This window comes from Simochromis diagramma, unplaced genomic scaffold, assembly GCF_900408965.1.
Source record: "Simochromis diagramma unplaced genomic scaffold, fSimDia1.1 OVJJ01000123.1, whole genome shotgun sequence".
Lineage (NCBI taxonomy): Eukaryota > Metazoa > Chordata > Actinopteri > Cichliformes > Cichlidae > Simochromis > Simochromis diagramma.
Window position 1 is genome coordinate 5,772,722 of NW_024386778.1, and position 23,413 is coordinate 5,796,134.

Sequence of the window (23,413 nt, forward strand, 5' to 3'; positions counted from 1 at the left end):
ACAGAGTCCTGTAGAGTCTGAGATTTGGCTCTTGGGTTTTCTGTATTTTCTCTGAGCATTTTACAGAGGTAAATTTATGGAGATTTTTACTCCTGGGAAGATTATGGCATTGTGTTAGCACACACCTGAAAGTGTGAATAGTTATCTGTCTCTCTGTGTTGGCCCTGCGATCTGTTCAGGGTGTACCCTTCCTGTTGCCCTATGGTAGCTGGGAGAGGCTCCAGTTTCCCCATGAAGAGAATGGATGGACGACCAGATTAATTAAAAGAATTTTAAAAAATGTAAATCCAGGTATCAAATTAGTTGTCTCATTTAATTGAACAACTTTATCTTTCTACCCCTTTAGTCTTCACCAGGCATATCTAGGAAGCAAGACAAGCCTCTTCCAGCCCCACCTCCTCCACAGAGGGACCCACCACCACCTCCTCCTCCCGAGCGTCCTCCTCCTGTCCCCCCTGAATCACACCACTCTTCGCTCCCCGGTTCCTCGTACATGTCCTCTTCTTCTACAGGCATGCTGTCAGAATTCCAAATTTCCTCTGAGACTTGGTGCTCCAAAGACAGCCATTTGACAGATGCACACAAGACTGGAGGGGAACACCAACTCCAGCTGGGACCCACTGTGCCTTGTCACTTGAACAGAAGACCACGCAGTTGTCCATCTGTGGAATTTGTGAGGTTACATCAAAGGTTGGACGGGGCAGGAAATTCAGAGAGCTCCAAGGTAAAGATTACGTGTCTTTTAAATATTTAAAATGATAAGCCAGTACTGGACTGTATTTTTTTGAATTTACTAAGTAAAAGAAAGGATAAACTCTCACAATTCTGGGAGGAAGAATCCTAACTGTGACTTTGTTTAGTCTCTTCATTCTGCCCCGTGAGGTTCGATGTGTCCAGAACTGTGGGATGGGTTTGTCATGGTTCTTTGACCCAATGTTTTGTTTGTGTGGACTTTTGAAGCTTGTTTATTATCACTGTTGTATTCTTAAAGACTGATTTATTTTTCTTAGTTTAGTTTCCATGTGCTTATGAGTTTCTGATTATTGTTTTACCTCAGGGATTCATGTTCCATCCATCCATCCATTCGCTTCCGCTTATCCTTTTCAGGGTCGCAGGGGGCGCTGGAGCCTATCCCAGCTGTCATAGGGCGAGAGGCAGGGTACACCCTGGACAGGTCGCCAGTCTGTTGCAGGGCCAACACACAGGGACAGACAACCATTCGCACTCACATTCATTCGCACATTCACACCTAGTGACAATTTGGATTATCCAATTAACCTATCCCCACAAGCTGCATGTCTTTGGACGGTGGGAGGAAGCCGGAGTACCCAGAGGGAACCCACGCAAACACGGGGAGAACATGCAAACTCCACACAGAAAGACCCCGGCCTGATGTTGAAATTGAACTCAGGACCTTCTTGCTGTGCGGCAAACTTTTCACCCATTCACACACACATTCACACACTGGTGATGGCAAGCTACATTGTAGCCACAGCCACCCTGGGGCGCACTGACAGAGGCGAGGCAGCCGGACACTGGCGCCACCGGGCCCTCTGACCACCACCGGTAGGCAACGGGTGAAGTGTCTTGCCCAAGGATTCATGTTAGTTTGGATTTTTTAGTTTTCTTTAGCCTTTCCCCTTTTGTCTTACCCTCTGTCCTTGTTTATTACCCTTCAGTAGGGCTGCCACAAATGATTATTTTGATAGTCGACTAGTCACCGATTATTTTTGCGATTAGTCGACTAATCAGATCACGCATCCATTAGACGTACAGCTTATTGCACCAGCAGCATCTGCTCTTATATAACTATCATTAGCTTACAGCTTTAAGTGTTTAAGGTATGTGCTAACTAAAAATAAAGACAAGATGATAGTTTATTAAATTTTAATGAAATTTGCAGATTGTTTCGGTGAAGTTTAATAAACTCCTTGCTATCTAAAATATAACAGGACACCGGAGTATATTCTCGAGCATCTCCCACTTCTGATAATCAGTTGTCTGCTTGACGTTTATTCAGCTGTGTAAAAACTATAACTTTAATCTCAGCCAAACCGATTTACTCAGGAACAAATAAAATACAAAAAAAAAAAAGCCAAACAATAACATTTTTAAGTTATCTAAGTGACCTATATATGTTTAACCTGAGTAGCGAAAGACGGCGGTGGGTTTGAAAACGATTTGCTGGGAGTCCGGTGTTCTCACGGCTCTAGTGAGCCTTGCTCCCGGCTAGCTATCGAGCTAGTGGGTAACAGACATCTCCGAAAACGTTGGAGCGCTTTTGAAAATATGTGGTGTCTTGATAAACTGAGCAGATATTTGAGGTTTACACAGTTACATTCTCGCGACAGACTGGCGACCTGTCCAGCGTGTACCCCACCTCTCGCTCTATGACAGCTGGGATAGGCTCCAGCGCCCCCCGCGACCCTGAAAAGGAGAAGCGGAAGCGAATGGATGGATGGGTTTATTTTGTGACCCAGAAAGAATAATAAGAGTAATATTAAAACTAACTAGCTGCCGCCATTGTTGGAAACTGAGCTGGGCTGCGCTATGAATTCTGGGACACAGCTTCTTCTTCGGGGTTTAACGGCAGCTGGCATCCTTGTACATACACTGCTGCCATCTTCTGTTTCAGTCCGTTATTACACTCTTAAATTCTACTACTTATTCCTGCGTCTTTTGTGATCTTACAAAGCTTCAAACGACGCGTCGACTATTAAATCAGTGGTCGACGATTTTGATAGTCGACGTAATCGTGACTAGTCGACTAATCGTGGCAGCCCTACCCTTCAGTGTCTTTTTCTCTCTCTATCTACATCTGTGTCACTTCATCTCTCTCTCATCCCAGTCAGACCTCGGAGTTCTGTCTCCCTTCCCATGTTCTTCTCTGTATTTTATCCTTTGCCTCCCCAGTTTGTTATGTGTTTCCATGTTTGTTTAGCCCCGTCTTAGTGTCAGGCTCGAGTGATTATGTCTGAGTCTCAGTGTTTGAGCTCCTTCCTGTTATCTTTTGGTAGTTCTTGTTGCATTTGTATTGTTTTCTGTTTTGCTTCCCCTATCTGGTTATGTCTGATTTGTTCCTGCTGTGTTCTCATGTGTTTCAGCAGCACAACACTTGCCTCCTCATGTCAGAAAGCCTTCCAAGAAGAAAGATTATTTTTTATGCCTTAGTTTAGATTGTATGTATATTATTTTATTTGACTTTGACTGTACTTTAGATTATTTATATATTTTTGCATTTAAAAAATGTTTTATTTAAAAGCTTAAATTTCAATATGGCACGTACAAACAATCACAGCATTTAGTTGTTGTTTTTTGACAGATATTGTATGCAGCTAAACTTTAAAACATTGCAGTTTCTAAAATGGAAACCAATGGGTTAGGGTTAGGTTTCATTCTAAAAGACCAGTGTTTTTTCTCGTTTTAATATTTATTATTACTTGTTAACAAGACAAAAGTACTTCTTACAAAATTACTTGGTTAATCAATGGAATAATTGATAGATTACTCTATACTAAAATAATAGGTCGCTGCAGCTCTAGGTTACTCTAACATTTGGTTAAATCTTTTCTTGAGGACTATAATGGTAAATCTAAATATTTTTGGAGATTCTCTAACATTTCTCTTAGACCCAGTGTCAGATCAAAATTTTGACCATTACAAAAATAAATGTTATCTTAACAGCCTCCATTGGACGTTCTATCTCACTTAACTAAGATGGGGAATACTCTAAGATTGCTCGAAAGTTTGTAATAAGCACAAGCTTAACAAGCATCATGATCACTGATCAGTTTACTTTTTATTAAACACAAACTTTTCCTGGACTGCCGTTGGTGGATTCATGGATGTAGTCACTAGTCATTGGGCTCCTTCCTTCCGCTTAGTGTATAGCTTCAGGTTGCTGGACTTGGGTTAAACCCTCCATGCATGGTCAGTAGTTTTCTTGTCTTGATGTCAGTGGCTTCTATCTCCTCCTTTGGCCAGCTTATTATCTCAGAAAGGTATCTGACAATTGGCAGATCATAGGTGTTGATTCCTTAGATGTTGCTCTTCCCATTCAGCTGACTCCTCGGGACTTGCCTTACTCTCTGCAGGTATTTGGTGGTTGCAGCTTTCCAAACAGCCTATGGGAACACCTCTCAGCTGTTGTTTTGGCCCTCTGGTGTTTCTACCTCTTCCTTTCTATGCCCCTTTCATGTTTAAAACTGTGTGCCCATTCATCTTAGCTTCCTTTCTGGGGATCCTTGGGGATCAGGACTATCCGGCCTTCAGTTAGCCATTCCATTCCATTGGTAGCTGGTTCATTTGTACTGCCAAGTGGAATGTAGTTAGCCAGTAGGCATGAATCATGTTAGGGCCTGGTGCTGTCCAACTCTTCATGCTTGAGTCTCTGGATGTCTGTCACTTTGACGTCACTGGATCCTGATCAAAACCGTATTTGTTTCAATTTTGAAAATAAAGTTAATTAACTATTAGGAACTATTGTTTCCTGTGTAAAAGTGGAAATGCTGACAACTGACATTCGACTTTTGTAATGCTGAAGAAATCAATAGATTAATGGGACAGCAGAGGCTTCTGAACATGTCTTTGAATTCTCTGGTTTTAAAGATTTCTTCTGTCCTAGGGGGCACTGCTTTTACATTATTGCAAGTAATAATAATAATTCTCAAAAAGTAATTCATCTTTCTCAGAACACTTTTTCAGTGACTGTAGGAAACATTATTTGAAAAAACAGTTTTTACCCCATAGCAATAAAATGCTGATGGGGTAACCCATACGGAAAAGAAATAGTAAAAACTTATATGTGATTACTCATGAAAGTGGCCACTTTCATGAGTAATCACATATAAGGCTTACATGATTTACTCATGAAAGTGGCCACTTTCGCATTACTTTCATACATTGTTTTAGTAAGTATCCAAAACATACAAGTTTCATTATATAATTTTTCAAGGGATCTTATATCTGTTTTCACACTTATATGCTTTTCATACAAGTTTCACACAAGACAGATACAAACTTTATAAGATTTATATATATCTTTTCCATATGGGAAGCAACGCATGATTTTGATATTTATGCTACAGGTGAATCTACTAAAAATCTATGAGGATTTTGAATCAGGGTCTATTTTGGGAATGATATAACTCAAGAAGGAAGTCCCCTTGGATTTTCAAATTTATACCATAAATGTATCTTACTTGCAATGACAGCTGCCAATATTTTTACAAAAGGTTTTTTTTTTCATCATTAAGGATGGGTTCTTCTACATGAAAGATATTTTGATTTATTTCTGATTGCCACATCACAGATACCACATCCATTTTATCTTTTGTGTGTCTGTGCAGCCCTTCTGTAATGGCGAGCAAGTCAGTGATGAGTACGACATCGTTCCCTCACGGCAGTTGCCAACTCAGTCCAAACTTTGTAGTAGCCACAAGTGAGTATCACATCTCACACACACACACACACACACACACACACACACACACATAAATATTTATCTAGCTGGATATGAACAAATATTCCCAGAAAATATCCTGGAAATTTCTGGTTAATCTGCATTTTTAAGTCAGTTTTGATGCTGCTCTAAAACTGTAGATTAACCAGCCTTTGACAAGGCTGTGTCTCAGATTTTGAGTCAAGATTGTGTGCTTTTAAAAAAAAATGAAAACATACTGTTATGCTGTGCATGCTATAGACATCTTGGATACTCAGCTGTATCTGAGAAACTACATGACTTGTGTTTTACCTTATTTTCAGCAAGTGAGCTTTACATGTATGGATTTGAAGTAGATAAAGTGCTTAAAGTGTAAAACACTGTATACATGGACAAATGGGACAACTGTAAAATGCCTTGAGTGGTCAGTAAGATTAAGAGTGCTCTAATACATGTATAAACAAAATCTCCCTACTCGCCATGTGGGCTGTTTTTATTCTTTAACCACTTAAGCCCCACGCCCCCGGTACCGGGGTCAAAAAGGAGATCACGTCAGTGTTGCCAACTTAACGACTTTGTCGCTGTATTTAGCGAGTTTTCAGACCCCCTTAGCAACTTTTTTTCTAAAAAGCGACCAGCGACAAATCTGGCGACTTTTTCTAGTGTTATTGGAGACTTATTTATGACGACTTTTTGACGTGAAAGCGCGTATCGCTCCTACTCTCAACAAGCAGCGGGTGCTGCCGTGGGCACCTCGCCCGTGCCAAAGCGCTCACGGGTGGAGGATAGTCCTCCCCCAGCTGCTATCAGGACAGGAGACATCCACACCTATGAGTCCAAACTGCAAATGAATCACGCATGAGCGAAGCCACTGCTCCCGCACTGACTGTAACGCAGTCAGTTCTTCTTTTACTCTTATGCTGTTTTGTGGATCACAAGGTTTAAATCTACTTATAAACACACACACACACACATATAGTAACTCCACCAGAGTGCCTATTTCGGAGCAGGGTTGGAATTGTGACATTAAAAAAAAACAATAATTGCTAAAAGAAATTTAATGTGTAGTTCTAAATAAACACTAAATGCATTTAGGACGTTTTTTACTCACTTTATGTCTCTTCCGCGATGTTATTTCTCTCTCCAACAACATACATTACAATTACATTAGCATGACCAATTATGCAAATTATGCGATGACGTCATTTAGCGGCTTCTAGCAACTTTTAGGACAACCAATAGCCATTTTCAGAAGACCGCTAAACAAACAAAACCGAACCCGAAATTCTCCAGGCTTCATGTAACCGGCTAAAGATAGGCTGGTTTGCTTCCAGAGCTATCACTGACTCCACACACCAAGTTTCACCACGATCAGACCAAAATTCACTGAATGAGCCGCAAAAGAAAGGATATTTAGAAATATCCTGTCTCAGAGTGACGCTGAAAAACTAGTTCATGCATTTATTACTTCCAGGCTGGACTACTCATTATTCATTATTATCAGGATGTCCAAAAAACTCCCTGAAAAGCCTTCAGCTAATCCAAAATGCTGCAGCAAGAGTACTGACAGGGACTCAAAAGAGAGAGCATATTTCTCCTGTTTTGGCTTCCCTTCATTGGCTTCCTGTTAAATCCAGAATTGAATTCAAAATTCTGCTCCTCACATACAAGGTCTTAAATAATCAGGCCCCATCTTATCTTAATGACCTTGTAGTACCATATCACCCTATTAGAGCACTTCGCTCTCGCTCTGTAGGCCTACTTGTTGTTCCTAGAGTATTTAAAAGTAGAATGGGAGGGAGAGCCTTCAGTTTTCAGGCCCCTCTTCTGTGGAACCAGCTTCCAGTTTGGATTCGGGAAACAGACACTATCTCTACTTTTAAGATTAGGCTTAAAACTTCCCTTTTTGCTAAAGCATATAGTTAGGGCTGGTTCATGTGACCCTGAATCCTCCCTTAGTTATGCTGCAATAGACGTAGGCTGCCGGGGGATTCCCATGATGCATTGAGTTTTTCCTTTCCAGTCACCTTTCTCACTCACTATGTATTAATAGACCTCTCTGCATTGAATCATATCTGTTATTAACCTCTGTCTCTCTTCCACAGCATGTCTTTATCCTGTCTTCCTTCTCTCACCCCAACCGGTCGCAGCAGATGGCCGCCCCTCCCTGAGCCTGGTTCTGTCGGAGGTTTCTTCCTGTTAAAAGGGAGTTTTTCCTTCCCACTGTCGCCAAAGTGCTTGCTCATAGGGGGTCATATGATTGTTGGGTTTTTCTCTGTATCTCTGAAGCGCCTTGAGGCGACTTTTGTTGTGATTTGGCGCTATATAAATAAAATTGAATTGAATTGAAAAGAAGACCACAAAAACACATAGCAGCGCAAATGCGCTAAGACAGAGATTGGCTTACCGTCCCAATTTCCTCCGTTATTTTCGCCGGTAGCCATGTGATTATCAGATGTTACCACGCCTACCTAGCCACAACAGAGCCGATTTCCGTCAACAACCTCCATTTTAGACCCACCTACAGACACGTGACTGGACAGACGCCACATGCAGCAAATTTGGGCCCACGTGGGTTTGGGCATTGCAACGTCTGATTGGTTGAAGTGACGTTAACGTGGCATTGTTACTTTGATTCTATTGGCTAAAACGATTAAAAAGAGGTGTCAATCATGCAAATTGACCAAAAGAAACCAAAGTTACAGCCCTTCGGAGTTTAAAGGGTCAGAGACCAATTAAACGCTTCATGCGCACTGCAGAAAAGGGCCATTACCATGTAAATGTGTGGTTAATTCTTCAAAAATATATTTTAAAAAAAGCATTTTTAGGCCTGTTAATAAAATGTATTAATTTCTACTCTTTAATACCTAAAAAATTCAACTGGCATGGTGTCCAATTATGTGCCAAAATTGGACATTTTTGTACAACGTCTGGATATTCATGTATTGACAGGGCTGTAATTTTTCAGTTTCACTTTAGAAACATAAATCTTTGCACAGATGATGTTTATATGTTGGTTACTGAAATCCTGGAGCCAAATGTGATCTGAGGCATATTTTTAAAAGGGTTATATGCTAAAAATTTTAAAAAAAATTAGGCGAGGATAAAATATACTTACTTTTTCTGTGTTCCAGTCTCAGTAACTTTGACACAGTAATATCTGCTTCAATATTTACACCTCTGATGAAATCTGACAAGTGTTAGCTTTTGTTTTGACACCAAGATTGTAAGGACAGAGTTTTTAATTGCAGAGAAATAATCAATTAAATTTGGCATTACATTTTCGAGCAGGAAGCTCAGAAACCCCCTTGGGGCTTAAGAGGTTAAGTTTAGGTCCTCTACCAGAAGCCTGGGATGTCTAGTGCAGTGTCTTTGCTGTTCCTATGACTAGGATATTGTTCTTAGCATCTGCTGGAACCACTCGCCCAGCTTGGGGGGTCACTGCCCTGTTTACCACATGGACGACAGTTGCCTTCACCTTACACAGCTTTTCTAGCTCCCCTTTAAGTCCTTGGTATGTTTCCAGCTTCTCATGTTCCTTCTTCCTTCTTGTTGTTACTCCTAGTATAGCTAAATCTGTCACTGCAACCTTTTTCCTCTGCTTGTCCATCATTACTACTTGAGTGAAAGCAAAGTAAGCAAAGAGGATAAAGCAGCTGATGATGGCAGTTTTCAAGGGTGATCCACTTACCGACATGTCCTTTATAGAAGCTTTTGAGCCAGCCATTGAACAGAGAAATGATGCAGACAATTTGTACTACTTGCAGCAAGCAGTATACTACAGGAGAACCACAAGATATCACAACTACTGCTTCAACTGACCAAATACACGCATCCACACATGTACAATAGCAATAACACTAAGTGCAATACTCTTTTATGACAATGTTGTATTTTGCTCAGTTGTATATTTTAATTTGGATTTGAAAACGTGGCTGAGGAATTTTCAAAAGGTGTGGTGTGTTGTTTACTAGCATCACAAATAGAGGTAGCAGACAGTCTTGACACCATCTCCTACATCAATGTTCTCCAATGGTTTATAAGCAGAAGAGGCCAAATTGAAATCATACATTGTGATAATGGTACAAATTTTGTTGGTGCAGAAAAGCACCAACATAATTGGTGCTTTTCTACACAAAACCGATAATAAAATTTCATTAATTTTATTATCGGTATTCTTCGTATTATCTTGTAAAATATTGAGACTATAATGTTCCCATTGACCTAATAAATCTCCAAACATAAGTCTGTGATATGGTACGCCTGCTCTGGCTCTGCCTCTTTTTTTACTCCACAATCCTTCCTTCCCTTGAACCCACGAGGCACCTCGGGAAATTACACTGTGAATATTTTTGAAAAAAGGAATTCGCAAAATAATCTCCAAGTCTGGAGCTCCCAATCCTTGGTGCTTCCTACTCTTGTACATAAATTTCCTCTTAGTCACCTCACGATTGGATCCCCAGATAAATTTAATGCACATCTCACTTATTTTGATAATGTTTTTTCTCAGAAGAGGAAGTATTGTGGCGAGGAAGAGAAGTTTTGAAATTAAGGTCTTCTGGTCTGCTTTCCAAGCCACACCAAAGTTTTGTCTTGATTCAGCTTGGCACCTGATGCCAGTTCATATTGGTGTAATATCTCCATCACTATAGACAGTTCATTTTGATTTCTAATTAACAACGTCAAATCATCTGCATACGCCAAGGCTGTAATCTTATGGGTTTTGTCAAGGAGATATCCTTTAATTTGTTTACCATTATTTATCCTTTTCAATAAGGGGTTGATTGCAAGAACATACAAAGCAGCACTTAAAGGGCATCCTTGTTTAATCCTGCACTCAGCACTAAAAGGGGATGAGAGTTTTCCGTTTACTTTAACTTGCACTAGGGACGTTTTATAAATCAATTGCACAATGGAAATAAACTGAACCGGGAAGTTATAGGCTTTCATTACTAGCCATATATAGGAATGGGAGACAGAATCAAAAGCTCTCCTTTGGTCTAAATCTAGGATGCAGAGCTCTGAATCCTTCCCATTATAAATAATTTCTCTTAACATACATAAATTATCCCACATCATTCGTCCCTTGATTGCGCAAGTTTGTTCTTTTTCAGTGATAATATCTAACACATCCTCTAGTCTGTTCATAATTATTTTAGCAAAATTTTTATAATTTAAATTCATTATTGTTAATTGTCTTTAATTATTAATGTTCTCTCTATCACCTTTCTTATATAATAAACACATAACTCCTGCTCCTTGTGCTAGCCGTGGCACTGTGATTAGCACTGTTGCCGCACAGTTGCCTGAGTTCAATTCTGCCATCAGGCCGGGGTCTTTCTGTGTGGAGTTTGCATGTTCTCCCTGTGTTTGCGTGGGCTCCCTCCGGGTACTCCGGCTTCCTCCCACCGTCCAAAGACATGCAGTTAGTGGAGTCCAAATTGCCCATAGGTGTGAATGTGAGCGCAAATGGTTGTCTGTCCCTGTGTGTTAGCCCTGCGACAGACTGGTGACCTGTCCAGGGTGTACCCCGCCTCTTGCCCTATGACAGCTGGGATAGGCTCCAGCGCCCCCCACGACCCTGAAAAGGATAAGTGGAAGCGAATGGATGGATAACTCCTTCATAAAATGATTCACCCATTGTTCCTCTTTCTATTCCTTCGTTATAGTACTGAGTTAATAATTCAGACAGTTCTTTACTCACAAGTTTATAAAATTCAGAAGGGAGTCCATCCAAACCAGTTGATTAATTACTGATTCCACTTCCTCTCTTTTAATTTCCCCAACCGAGGTCTCATAAGTGACAGAATTTAATAGTTCAACTTCACTTAGAAGATTGTTAACAGTGTCACTGTTTGTAACTATGGGTGAAATATCTCCGAACAATAGTCCCTAATAACTTCTTCTAACTTCTAATCTTTTCCCTTCTTCTTTGAAAACTGACTTTCCATGTTTGTCCTTAATTGAGACAATGAAATCATTTCCACATTTCTTTTGATTATTTAGAATCATATAATCGCTATTCCCATGAAATTCAGTACATCTCAACATATTAAATAAAACTTCTCTGTTGACTCGATCAATGCTCTCCTTAAGAGACATCCTTTGATTTTCTTCCTCTTCTTGTTTCTCCTTCTTATTTCTTAAATATATATATATCTACTGACATCTTCATTGTATTTCATATTCTTAGCTTGATTTAATTATCTCGCAAAGTTCTGAGAAAGAGGCAGTAAAAATCTGAAGATGTAATATTTTCTTAATTTCAGATTTAACTTCAAGCACAAGCAACCCGTCTGGTAACAAAGATGTATTCAGTTTCCAATAGTTCAAAAATTCGTGGGAGCAACAGGATATTGTTGCCATAACCACCATGTGATCAGAAAAGTCTGGGGGTTTTTTTGTTTTTGTTTTTTGGGGGTTTTTTTTGTTGTCCCGTTTGGATCTTTAGCCATCAGAATTGTTGTCTCCCGAAATTGTAGTCTTAAGGCCACGAAAGATGCCAAGCGGATTTATTTTACCAAGTGGATCATCATGGCCTTGCCATATTGGTCCCCCGGTCCCCCAGGGTATGAAGCAGGTATGGAGGAGATCCAGGCCCCAGACATCCAGAGGCCCCAGAGTACGAGGACCCGAGGAGGACCACCAAAAAGGGGGGGAACCGTGCCACCCTCATGGGAAGAGCTGAGTAGAGCCCCAAACAAGAGGTCACCCAGCAGCTACGGAGCAGAGGCCAGAGGGGGTTGCAGCAGTGGCGTGCCCGCGGGCTCTGCCGGCAGCCAGCTGTGCCAGAGAGGACCGAGCTTCAGGCCCAGAGGCCAGAGGCCTGAAGGCACCCCACCCCCTGGAAGGGGCCCAGCCGAGCCACAGGCGCCAGGGTCCGCCAATCGGCCACCAGGAGTAAGCCGGTACATACATGAGCGCTCAGCCCCAGTCGACAAGAACCACCAACACACCAACGTCTGAGGGCATCAGCCACCGGCAGGGAGTGTGGTAAGGGGAGATAGGCCTCCGTACTTAGGACGGCCTGAGATGTACCCAGAGAGGTTGAGTCTAACACCCAACCTGACATATAGACACAGACGAACAGGCGCACGCGGACACAAACGTGCATTCCCACCCCCATATACACAACCAAATACTTGGCACTCACCCGACGTGTAGACAGACACAAATAGACACTGCAGAGACAGTCACACTCCCCAAACATACTCTATATCCCAGGTCCAGGTACCCCCGCCCCCGGAGGGGCAAGCCGCACCTAGACCCAGGAGATGTTACCCTTCTCTCTGTGGTGGAGGCAAGCGGACCACCTGCTTATCTGCAGTAGCAGGGAGGCCCCCGCATCCCAGACCCCAGTCTGACGGCCAGCACCTCCTCCCAGCCCCCCAGCTCTGACGGCTAACAGAACCAGGGTGAGTGAAGACCCCAAACCTCCCTACCCCCGCTCATATGTAGTGTTGCTGTGTGCTGTTCTAAAGTGCATTTAAAACATCAGAGAGCAGCACGGCTCCTCCCGAAAACCCTTAGTGTCTATATGCATTTAAAATTGAGGGTAGTGCACCAGCGCCAGAGGTGGGTTGGAATACACCGACCATCCTCTGGATGCTGTAAAACGTGCCCACCCCCAAGGCCCTATATGTATGTGTTATGTGAGAGTGTGAGTAATGTGGATGTCTAGTTTGCAGAATAAAATTGAGGCACAGGCGGCCAGAAGGGGACAGAGGGGGAGTGCCTTCCCTGCACCCTGGTGACATACCTGCACCCCAAGCCCTGCGTGTGTGGGTGGGTGTGGTAGAGCGGGAATAGGGAGGCAGCTGAGGATGGGGAGGGAAGAAAGGGAGGGGCAAGCGGCCCCCTCCCTGGGGCCAGCTCCCCCGCTGACCCCAGTAGGCACCCCCACACTCTGGAACCCACCAGGGCAAGAGGGCCCAGGCCCATCCGGACCGGGGCCCGCAGCAGCAGCACCGCCCAGCCCCACAGAGTCCGGGGCAGCCCACCCGACTCCACCCCAGAGAAAACTGCACCCACCCCATCATCCAATCATCTCCCAAACTACACAAAACAATAGACACCCAGGTTGAGTTCATTCTCTACCTCTCCTATATCTCTCCCCCACCTGCAGAGTGAGCTCCTGTAGAGAGGAGACTACCTGCGAAGATATAACAACCTCCCCACCAGTTAGAGAGCCCCCAAGTTGGGCCGATGCACCAGAGGTCCCCTGCACTGGGGCTGAGCCCCCCTGCACCTACCCGCCCACAGCTCTGGTGACACAACAGCCAGGACCCAAGGCCCAGCCAGCACCCCAGACCGGGGGCAGAGCACCCCCAGACCCCCAAGCCTCCACGCCCATCCCGGACCCTGCCCAGGGGCAGCCAGGCTACCAGGCCAGTAACCAACATCCGCCAGCACAGACCCTCCCCCATCTCCACTGTACGCAGCCACAAGGAAAACACCATCCACCAGAGCCCCTAACCACATCCCCCGGGTTAGGCCCTCCAGGGAAAACGTCCCTAGGGACTCCCCAGACGCCCTAAGGCCGTCCCCACCCCCATATCAACCACAATAGCGAAGGCAGGACCAAACCATGACCCCCCACCCCCACTAGGTGATGAAGCCGATCAAAGGAGCCCAAAGGGATTGATCAAATGTGATGGCAGAGGCTGTATCAAGACTAATGCGATCTATTAGATGGTTTTTATATTGGTTAGAATTAAGATTATTTTTATTTTTCCAGTTAATGAGGACCATTTTCTTGGCAATGCATAGGGCCGTAAAAACAACGTGGGCTGTCTTTATTTCTGCAGTGACCTCATCCAAGTTGCCCAGCAAGCATACTAAAGGGGAGGCTGGAATGTTACATTTCAGACACTTTGATAAGTTTTCACATATCTCACGCCAAAACTGCTGAACTGGTGGACAGAACCAAAGAGCGTGGATGTAATTGTCTGGTGTATTTGCTGTGCAGTGTGAGCAGTTGTTGGAAGGCATATAGCCCATCTTGAACATCCTATGACCAGTATAGTGCACTCTATGTAATATTTTGTATTCTATTAATTGCAAACTGGGATTTCTGATCCATTGGCCTTAACATTGGTTGCCAACCAAGAAGAAAAAGAAGCTGTGAGCCAGCACAGGAGGGAGGGGGTGAGTGAGTGATTCGTTCGCTCGCTCAATGATTCAGCACAGGAGGGAGTGAGTGAGTGAGTGAGTGAGTGAGTGAGTGATTCGTTCGTTCGCTCTATGATTCAGCACAGGAGGGAGGGGGTGAGCGAGTCCTGAGTGATTCGCTTACGCTTACGATTCAGCACAGGAGGGAGGGGGTTAGTGAGTCCTGAGTGATTCATTCGCTCTTTGATTCAGCACAGGAGGGAGGGGGTTAGTGAGTGAGTGAGTGAGTGAGTGAGTGATTCGTTCGCTCTATGATTCAGCACAGGAGGGAGGGGGTGAGCGAGTCCTGAGTGATTCGCTTACGCTTACGATTCAGCACAGGAGGGAGGGGGTTAGTGAGTCCTGAGTGATTCGTTCGCTCTTTGATTCAGCACAGGAGGGAGGGGGTTAGTGAGTGAGTGAGTGATTCGTTCGCTCTATGATTCAGCACAGGAGGGAGGGGTTGAGCGAGTCTTGAGTGATTCGCTTATGCTTACGATTCAGCACAGGAAGGGAGGGGGTGAGTAGCTCAAATGTGTTGTTAGCATGTTAGCAGCGCGATGCTACTCTGAACCGAGGAGCTATTTTCTTGATGTGAGCTTCTACTCAGGGTTTTTTCTTCCAGTTCAGAGCAGAAATGCTTTTGTTACGAAACTGGCTGTTGTTTTTTCCCCCCACAATTTTAATTATAAGCTAAATATATTTCTACTAATGGAATTAGTTTGCTAACAGCAACAGGGATGAGTCAGTGAGTCAGTTGGGCTTGTGAATCATGATTCACGAGTCAGTAAAGTGATTCTCGAGTATTGAACGATTCGTTCACGAATTGAACATCACTACCATGTAGAGATGAACTGAAGCCTGTTGGCTAAAAAATAGTGATTAAAGTTAGGCAGATCTAATCCTCCTTTATCCTTGGTCTTTTGTAGTGTTTTTAAGCTGATACGTGGGGGTTTATCTTTCCAAAGGAATTTAGAAATATACGAGTCTAGAGATCTGAACCAATCTTGTGATGGCTTATTTGGGATCATTGAAAATAAATAGTTTATTTTTGGCAAGACTATCATTTTTATAGCGGCGACCCTTCCCATGAGTGATATGGGTAAAGATTTCCATCTAGCCAGATCGCCTTCTACTGTCTTTAAAAGTGGGATGTGGTTTAATTTCTACAGGTCTACATTAATAAGGGATATTGGACAATAGCTTGAAGGAAATACAGGGTCTTTGCCTGGTTTTAGTAAGAGACTGATATTTGCAGAGTTCATATTTGGTGGTAGTCTACCATTTTCTTTGATTTCCTGCAACATCCTGTGAAAAACTGGTGCCAGAATCGTCCAGAATTCTTTGTAAAAATCTGTTGGAAAACCGTCTGGACCTGGAGCCTTATTATTGGGCATACTTATCAGAGCTTCCTGGAGTTCACCTGGCGTCAGTGGCGAATCCAGTGCCGTTGCTTGGGTGTCTAATAATTTTGGAAGAGTTATGTTGTCGAGAAATTGATCAATTTCATTTTTAGATGGGTTTATTTGTGGTGTATATAAAGTTTCATAGAAATCCCTAAAAAATTTGTTTATTTTTTTAAGATCATATATTGTATTCCCAGATAAATCTTTAACAGCACATATAGTTGTTTTTTCTTTATTGAGTTTTAACTAGAGATGGACCGATCCGATATTACGTATCGGTATCGGTCCGATACTGACCTAAATTACTGGATCGGATATCGGAGAAAAATAAAAAATGTAATCTGATCCATTAAATATCACGAAAGCACCTCACAAAACTTGCAACACGCCGTAACTCACCTCAGAACGTTAGCACGTCGGAGCAGTATGCATCACGTGATAGAGCGGCTGTGGCATGCGGGACCTGTCGGTGGTCTGGATAGCATTTGGAGCTTCGCTAGCAACCCGGCATTTCATCTCCGACAAAGTTATCCCCGAGAGAAGTAAAGCAAGTGTGTAAGTCCATCTCTGAATGTTTGTAAAGCATTCCTGCGTTAAGCTTAACAAGCGACTGCCTCTCGCTCTCCGGCTGCTACTTCAATCATGAAACTGCTTAATGATCAGCTGATCGGCTTTTCTGTCGGGAATCCGTCTGTCTTGTTTGTTTTTGCCCCACTTTGCACCAGAAAGAGGAAACCAGCGGCTGAACAACAGCAGCATGTTTAAGCTTGATAAGCTGTTGTTAGAATTTATTTAATATTACTTTCTACTCGAGGATCTTTTTCTACGTAGCCGACGCTGGTAACTGTGCAGGGGCGGATCTAGCAAAGTTTAGCCAGGGGGGCCGATAGGGCATGAACAGGGAAAAGGGGGCACAAAGACATACTTTTCTTTCTTATTCTCATTTAAAATGTCAAGCTTTTAATAAATAATTATCTGACACCCAAAGTTTTAATTTGATGTAAAATGAATAGAAGTCAATTACTGTATATAGTGACTATTAAGTCTAATATATATACCCTAGTAAGCTATAGTACTTTTTACTTTGGGAAGGTACCATCTGTGCAGTCTGCAATTTTGTTGAAGAAAGATGTTGAATCTATTTAATATTTCTTGAAAAATAATTGATTTCTGTGCATTTTTTTCACACTTCATCAAATTAAGGTTGATTACGTCGATTAAGCATCATGAGGTGGAGCGTGAGGGGTGGTTCCCTATTTTTTATTTATTTATTTTTGTTGTTGCTGGGAGTTGGAACCCTATTAGTTAGGTTGCTTAATATTTACGCTAAGTACTCTTTAAAATAACAGAATAGTGAGGATGGTGTAGGTTTAAGTTTATTAGATTGATCAGTATTGCTGAACTATGAAATATTTTTTTTGTATATAGGTATAACAGAATAGCTTTAGTGTAGTTGTTGTTTTAAACTTGAGTATGAACTTGCAGACTTGCAAAATGCAGCAAGACATTTTAAAAAACAGTTTTGTTGATTAAAAAACACTATATCGGATTCATATCGGTATCGGCAGATATCCAAATTTATGATATCGGTATCGGTATCGGACATAAAAAAGTGGTATCGTGCCATCTCTAGTTTTAACTGGTTAGCAAGAAATTGTCCGGATTTGTTACCGTGTTCATAATTTTGCAGGCAAAGTCTTTGTACTAAGAATTTAGTCTTTTTATTAATAATTTCATTTAATTCTAGTTTTGTCTTGCGTATTTTGTTTAATATTTCTTGATCTTGGTGTGACACAAAGGCTTTTTCTAAGAATTTGATGTTTTTTTCTAGTTCCTGAATATTTTTGTTTTCTTCTTTCTTCTTATGTGATGAGAAAGAGATTATTTTACCTCTCATCACGGCTTTCCCTGCTTCCCAGAGGACAGATGCTGATGTTCCAGGAATGTCATTAAAGCCTAAATATAGAGTCCATTCTTTTTTAAAGTATTTGATAAACTCTTCGTCTTTGAGCAGTGATGTATTAAATCTCCAGTTTTTACTTGGTGTAGTATTATTCTTCTGTATTAGTGTTAAAGATACAGGAGCATGATCGCTGACAGCTATAGGATGAATCTCAGTGTCTGAAATGTTACTCAGCAGTGAGCTGCTGACCAGAAAATAATCCAGACGAGAGTAGGAGTGATGGACATGTGAGAAAAAAGTATATTCCTTACTGTTGGGGTGAAGGGATGAAAAGTCTGTTAAGAATGTGTCATATTTAAGACTTTGAATGTTAGATGATATGTAAAGTCTATCAATCCTTGTTTTGGTTAATGAGTCGAACCTAGTGTAATGTATGGTATGGGGATGCAAGACTCTGTACAGATCACTAAGTGCTGCTTCCTTACAAATTTGAACCAACAATTTACTTTCTCGAGATTCTCTAACCTCAACATTGGATATCCTGTCAGCTGCTTCAGTGGCAATATTAAAATCTCCACATAAAAAATATTAAAACCAATCTCTAACAAATACTTCATTTTTTTCAGCAATTGCATCTTTTTCGTTCGATCGGGTGCGTTATATACATTAATAATATGCAACTTTTGCCCGTAATAACAGCAATCAACAAGGAGGAGTTGTCCCGGTATTATGTCTCTTCTTTTGATTATATTCACCGTATCCTTTTTGAAGAAAATACCCACTCCGTCAGAGCTGTCTTCCCCTATTGATATTATTGAATGGCCAGGGTTCCACACTTTATTTAATTCATTTATATCCGCATGTATTTTTAATCTCATCTCTTGAAGGCACAAAATATCATAGTGTAGCCGTTTTAAGAAATCAGCCTTCGTTCCTCTGCTCTTTTCTGTTCTATCTTGCCATGTCCAAATGTTTGCCATCAAGGAATTGTTAGCCAAATGGCTGAGAAATTTGCATACTCTGTTTACACTAGTTACTTTTAATCAGATCAGGGCTAGAGAAAAGTTTGAAAGTCAGCAATTCATATACCGTATTTTCGCAACTATAAGGCGCACATAAAAGCCTTAGATTTTCTTTAAAAAGTGTGGCGCGCCCTATAGTGCAGTGCGCCCTGTGTGTTGTAAGGAGGACGTAGTAGAGAACACCATGAGAACGCTAAAGGGTGAAGTGTGGGCGTTGATCGTATATACCGGACAATCGCACATACCCGTATAAAAGGACAGGTATGTGCATTATGTGGAACATCGTTGTTTTAACAACCCTGAAAATGGCAAAGAGACACGCTTATGAAGCACAGTTTAAACTGAAGGCCATCAGCTACACGGAGGAACATGGAAATTGAGCAGCCACGAGAGAATTTAAGATTAATGAATCGATGGTTCGCAAGTGGAGGAAGCTGGAAAACAAGCTCCGACAGGTCAAGAAGACGCAGCTGAGTTTCCGCGGACATAAGGCGAGGTGGCTCGAGTTGGAGGAAAGACTCGAGCGGTGGATCATCGAGCAAAGAACGAGTGAGAGAAGCGTTTCGACGGTCACCATTCGACTAAAAGCGGTTTCGCTAACAGAAGAAATGAAAATTGAACATTTCCGAGGAGGTCCGTCTTGGTGCTTTCGTTTCATGAAACGGTGCCATTTTTCCATCCGGACCAGGACTACGGTAGCGCAGCAACTTCCAGCGGATTATAATGAAAAGCTGGCCATCTTCCGCTCCTACTGCAGCAAACACATCGCCGACAAACACATCCAGCCCAGCCACATCACTAACATGGATGAGGTGCCGCTCACTTTCGACATCCCGGTGAGTCATACTGTGGAGAAGAAGGGGACCAGCACGGTAGCGATACACACAACGGGGCACGAAAAGTCTTCTTTCACTGTTGTGCTTGGCTGCCATGCTAATGGACAGAAACTGCCGCCTATGGTGATTTTTAAGAGAAAGACTTTGCCTAAAGAGAAGTTTCCAGCAGGAATCATCATTAAGGCAAATGAAAAGGGCTGGATGGATGAGGAAATGATGAAAGACTGGCTGAGGGAGGTGTATGTAAGGAGACCAGGTGGTTTTTTCCACGCATCACCATCGCTGTTGATCTGTGACTCTATGCGTGCCCATCTCACAGCCGATGTGAAAAAACAAGTGAAACAAATGAACTGTGAGCTTGCTGTCATTCCGGGAGGCCTGACAAAGGAACTCCAGCCGCTGGACATCGGTGTGAACCGGCCGTTCAAAGTAAGGCTGCGAGCGGCGTGGGAGCGATGGATGACCGATGGGGACCACAGTTTCACTAAGAGTGGAAGGCAGCGCCGGGCGAGTTACGCCACAATTTGCGAATGGATTGTAGATGCTTGGGCTAACATGTCTGCTGGCACTGTTGTTCGAGCTTTCGCAAAAGCCGGCATCATTTCCGAGGAGCCGCACGGCACGGAAAGTGACTCTGACGGTGAAGAAAGTGAACCTGGAATGTTTGATGGAGATTTAGCGCAGCTGTTCAATTCAGACACAGAGGATGAGGACTTTGATGGGTTTGATTGATGACAATTACCGGTAATAAAAATGTGAGTACCAAACTCAGTTTTGCTCCCGCTTCATTTTTAAATACGCATACTTGTATGTTTGTATGCTGATGATGATGACAATTACCGGTAATAAAAATGTGAGTACCTAACTTAGTTTTGCTCCCGCTTCATTTTTAAATACGCACACTTGTATGCTGATGATGATGACGATTACCGGTAATAAAAATGTGAGTACCAAACTCAGTTTTGCTCCCGCTTTATTTTTAAACACGCATACTTGTATGCGCCCTATAATCGGGTGCGCCTTATGTGTGTGTTAAATACAGTAATGGCACACATAACTGAGACTGCGCCTTTTAGTACGGTGCGTCTTATGGTTGTGAAAATACGGTACACCTTTCCTGTGTTTGTGATGTTTGGAGAGTCATGTAAATTTATGTCATCTGTGAAACAATTAGAAAAGTCACACCAATGACCACCTTAACTTAAAAAAACACACTGAACGTTTCAGGTAAAACTGCCTGACTGTTTTATCAGGTCTGGTCTGTATTCCATTGCTGATCCCCTCTTAGGTGACACAGAGCCTTGCTCTGCAAGTCACTAAGTTGGGAGCTTGTCACGCCCTTGTTGGAGGAGGGTGCTTTTTTACCCCTCACTCTCGCGTTCCAACGCAGCTGTAGGATGAAAGGGCAGAGCACGCCATACACCCTTGTCGTCTTCCTCAGCGTCTAACGTAGGGATCTTTCTTAACCTTTGTGGTTATTGCTGTGGCTCTGGAATTTTCTCGTTATGACTACTGTGACCCCAAACGACAGGACTCTTGACCTTAACCGCTGTCTGGGTTGTCAGCTTTACGTGGACTGGTCCCTGCTTCCTGCTGGTTCTCTGAAGATTTCTGATCAGCACCCAGTCTCAGTCTGGAGATTCTACCCTTCAGATGATTTCTTCCAGCAATACTCTGGCTACTGCAGCTGTATGTCCTTACTAGAAGGAAAAACTTCTAACCATTTTGAAAGCATCAATCATCATCATCAGCTTTTTACTTTCTGTTCAGTGAACTTCACATGTGGGTTATCAAAAGCTTATCTGTACTAGTGATGTTCAATACTCGAAAATAACTTTACTGGCTCGTGAATCATGATTCACAAGCCCAACTGACTCACTGACTCATCCCTGTTGCTGTTAGCAAACTAATTTCAATAGTAGAAATATATCTAGCTTATAATTAAAATTGTGTGGGGAAAAAACAACAGCCAGTTTCTTAACAAAAACATTTCTGCTCTGAACTGGAAGAAAAAACCCTGAGTAGAAAGCTCACATCAAGACAATAGCTCCTCAGTTCACAGTAGCATCGCTCTGCTAACATGCTAACAGCACATTTGAGTTACTCACCCCCTCCCTTCCTGTGCTGAATCTTGGCGTAAGTGAATCACTCAGGACTCACTGTCACTACCCGATCCGTACCCCGCATGTGCGAAAGGTGTCTACTTCCGGTCGAAGCATTTTACGATAGTTACAGGTCAGAGTATCTGTTAAGATGTTAAGAATAACAAGTATCTACGATGGCCCTGAGAGGCCAAACGGACTGCAACTTCAGAAAACACTTGCAAAAAGAAAAATACTGCAAATAGAAAAATGCTGCAAAAAGAAAAACACTTGCAAAAAGAAAAATGCTGCAAAAAGAAAAATGCTGCAAAAAGAAAAACACTTGCAAAAAGAAAAATGCTGCAAAAAGAAAAACGCTGCAAAAGCACACACAACACAACGGAAATAGGAAAAAAGACAACGGAAATGTTTCTGGGGAGACAATAACCGGACGGACCAGTTGCACGAACCAAAACATGCTAACAAGTGCACTGGGACTGGGAGACACTTCAAAGAAGCGGAGCGGCCAAAGAGTAAACTTTCAAAAGTAAGTTCTGAATATTATGTCACTTATTTATGTGCAAATGTTTAATAATGAGGAACATTAAAACATTACTGTTGGCCACATGCCGGCAAAGTTATATGACATTAGCGATGTTTGTACTTTTAGCATTTACTTTGTTTTAAAGCCTCTACTTTATACGCCGTTCGATAGTCGACCTTAATCTTACAGAGAATCTGATGATTTTGTGGATAATTAAAGTCAGTCATATATCCAAAAACACAACAAGCTGAAAGTCAGTGATGCTGTTTGGTTTGCAGTCCTGAATATCACGGCACAAGCAGGATTCACTGCACTGTTAATGTTAGCTATGTTATATTGCTGCCTCTGTTCGGTGGTGTCGAGCCAAACGGACTTTAACGTGTGTTTGAACGAGCTGACGGTTCACTCGTTAAGCTGAAAGAAAGATGCTTTAATCACAGGAGTCACACATGTGTCCACTGTACCATCTGGGAACTCTTCTTGTTTAGCACTCGTAATAACACAAACACTAAATCCTCCTGTTTGTAGCAGTGTATACACCTGAGACTGTCACCTGTCTGTCTGTCCTGCACTCTCTCTCTGTTTCTTTCTCTCTGATTGTGTAATAAAAGTATGAACATGTATTTATAAGTTACACTTGTGTTTTTATCCTGCAGCTTATCACACATTTGATTTCCATGTGTGACAACTGCAAGTGTCCAGAGTGAGGACAGACTGAGGGACCCACTGCTGCACATCATTTGTGAGGCTTTGCACCCCTGATGATCCACCAGGACAAACTCAGCAGTGTGTGAGGAAGAGGAGGAGGAAGATCCAGCAGCAGCTGACAGATGGAGAGAATAGACAGACTGTTCCCTGTTTGTGAAGGACTGCTAGCAAAGTTTAAAATCACTAACTGTCTGTCCTGAATCAGTCTTATTAGGTAATGTTCAAATAATTGTATCATTCCAGTGTTTTCAGTGTGGGAGAAAGTACTCAGGGCCTTCAGGTTACACACTATGAAAGGCAGCAACAAGTTTAATGTTCAGAAA

The 23,413-nt window shown here is 42.4% G+C and overlaps 1 protein-coding gene and 1 long non-coding RNA gene across 5 annotated transcripts in view; one reads left to right on the plus strand and one right to left on the minus strand.

The window, feature by feature from the left end:
* Positions 1 to 23,413, plus strand: part of cblb (Cbl proto-oncogene B, E3 ubiquitin protein ligase) — a 154,301-nt gene that overhangs the window by 101,119 nt on the left and 29,769 nt on the right. For 3 of the 4 annotated variants that reach the window (XM_040012759.1, XM_040012749.1, XM_040012769.1), the window contains exons 12-13: positions 347 to 724; positions 5,349 to 5,440. In XM_040012759.1, coding sequence (XP_039868693.1) covers positions 347 to 724; positions 5,349 to 5,440 — 470 coding nt within the window. Of the gene's footprint in view, positions 1 to 346; positions 725 to 5,348; positions 6,087 to 23,413 lie in introns of those variants that run through there. The other variant, XM_040012777.1, reaches the window with a different exon arrangement.
* Positions 4,785 to 22,460, minus strand: LOC120722049. The gene is made up of 3 exons (XR_005693322.1): positions 22,235 to 22,460; positions 18,095 to 18,096; positions 4,785 to 4,797 (listed from the first exon to the last, which is right to left on the minus strand). It is a non-coding gene; the product is annotated as an uncharacterized LOC120722049 (long non-coding RNA).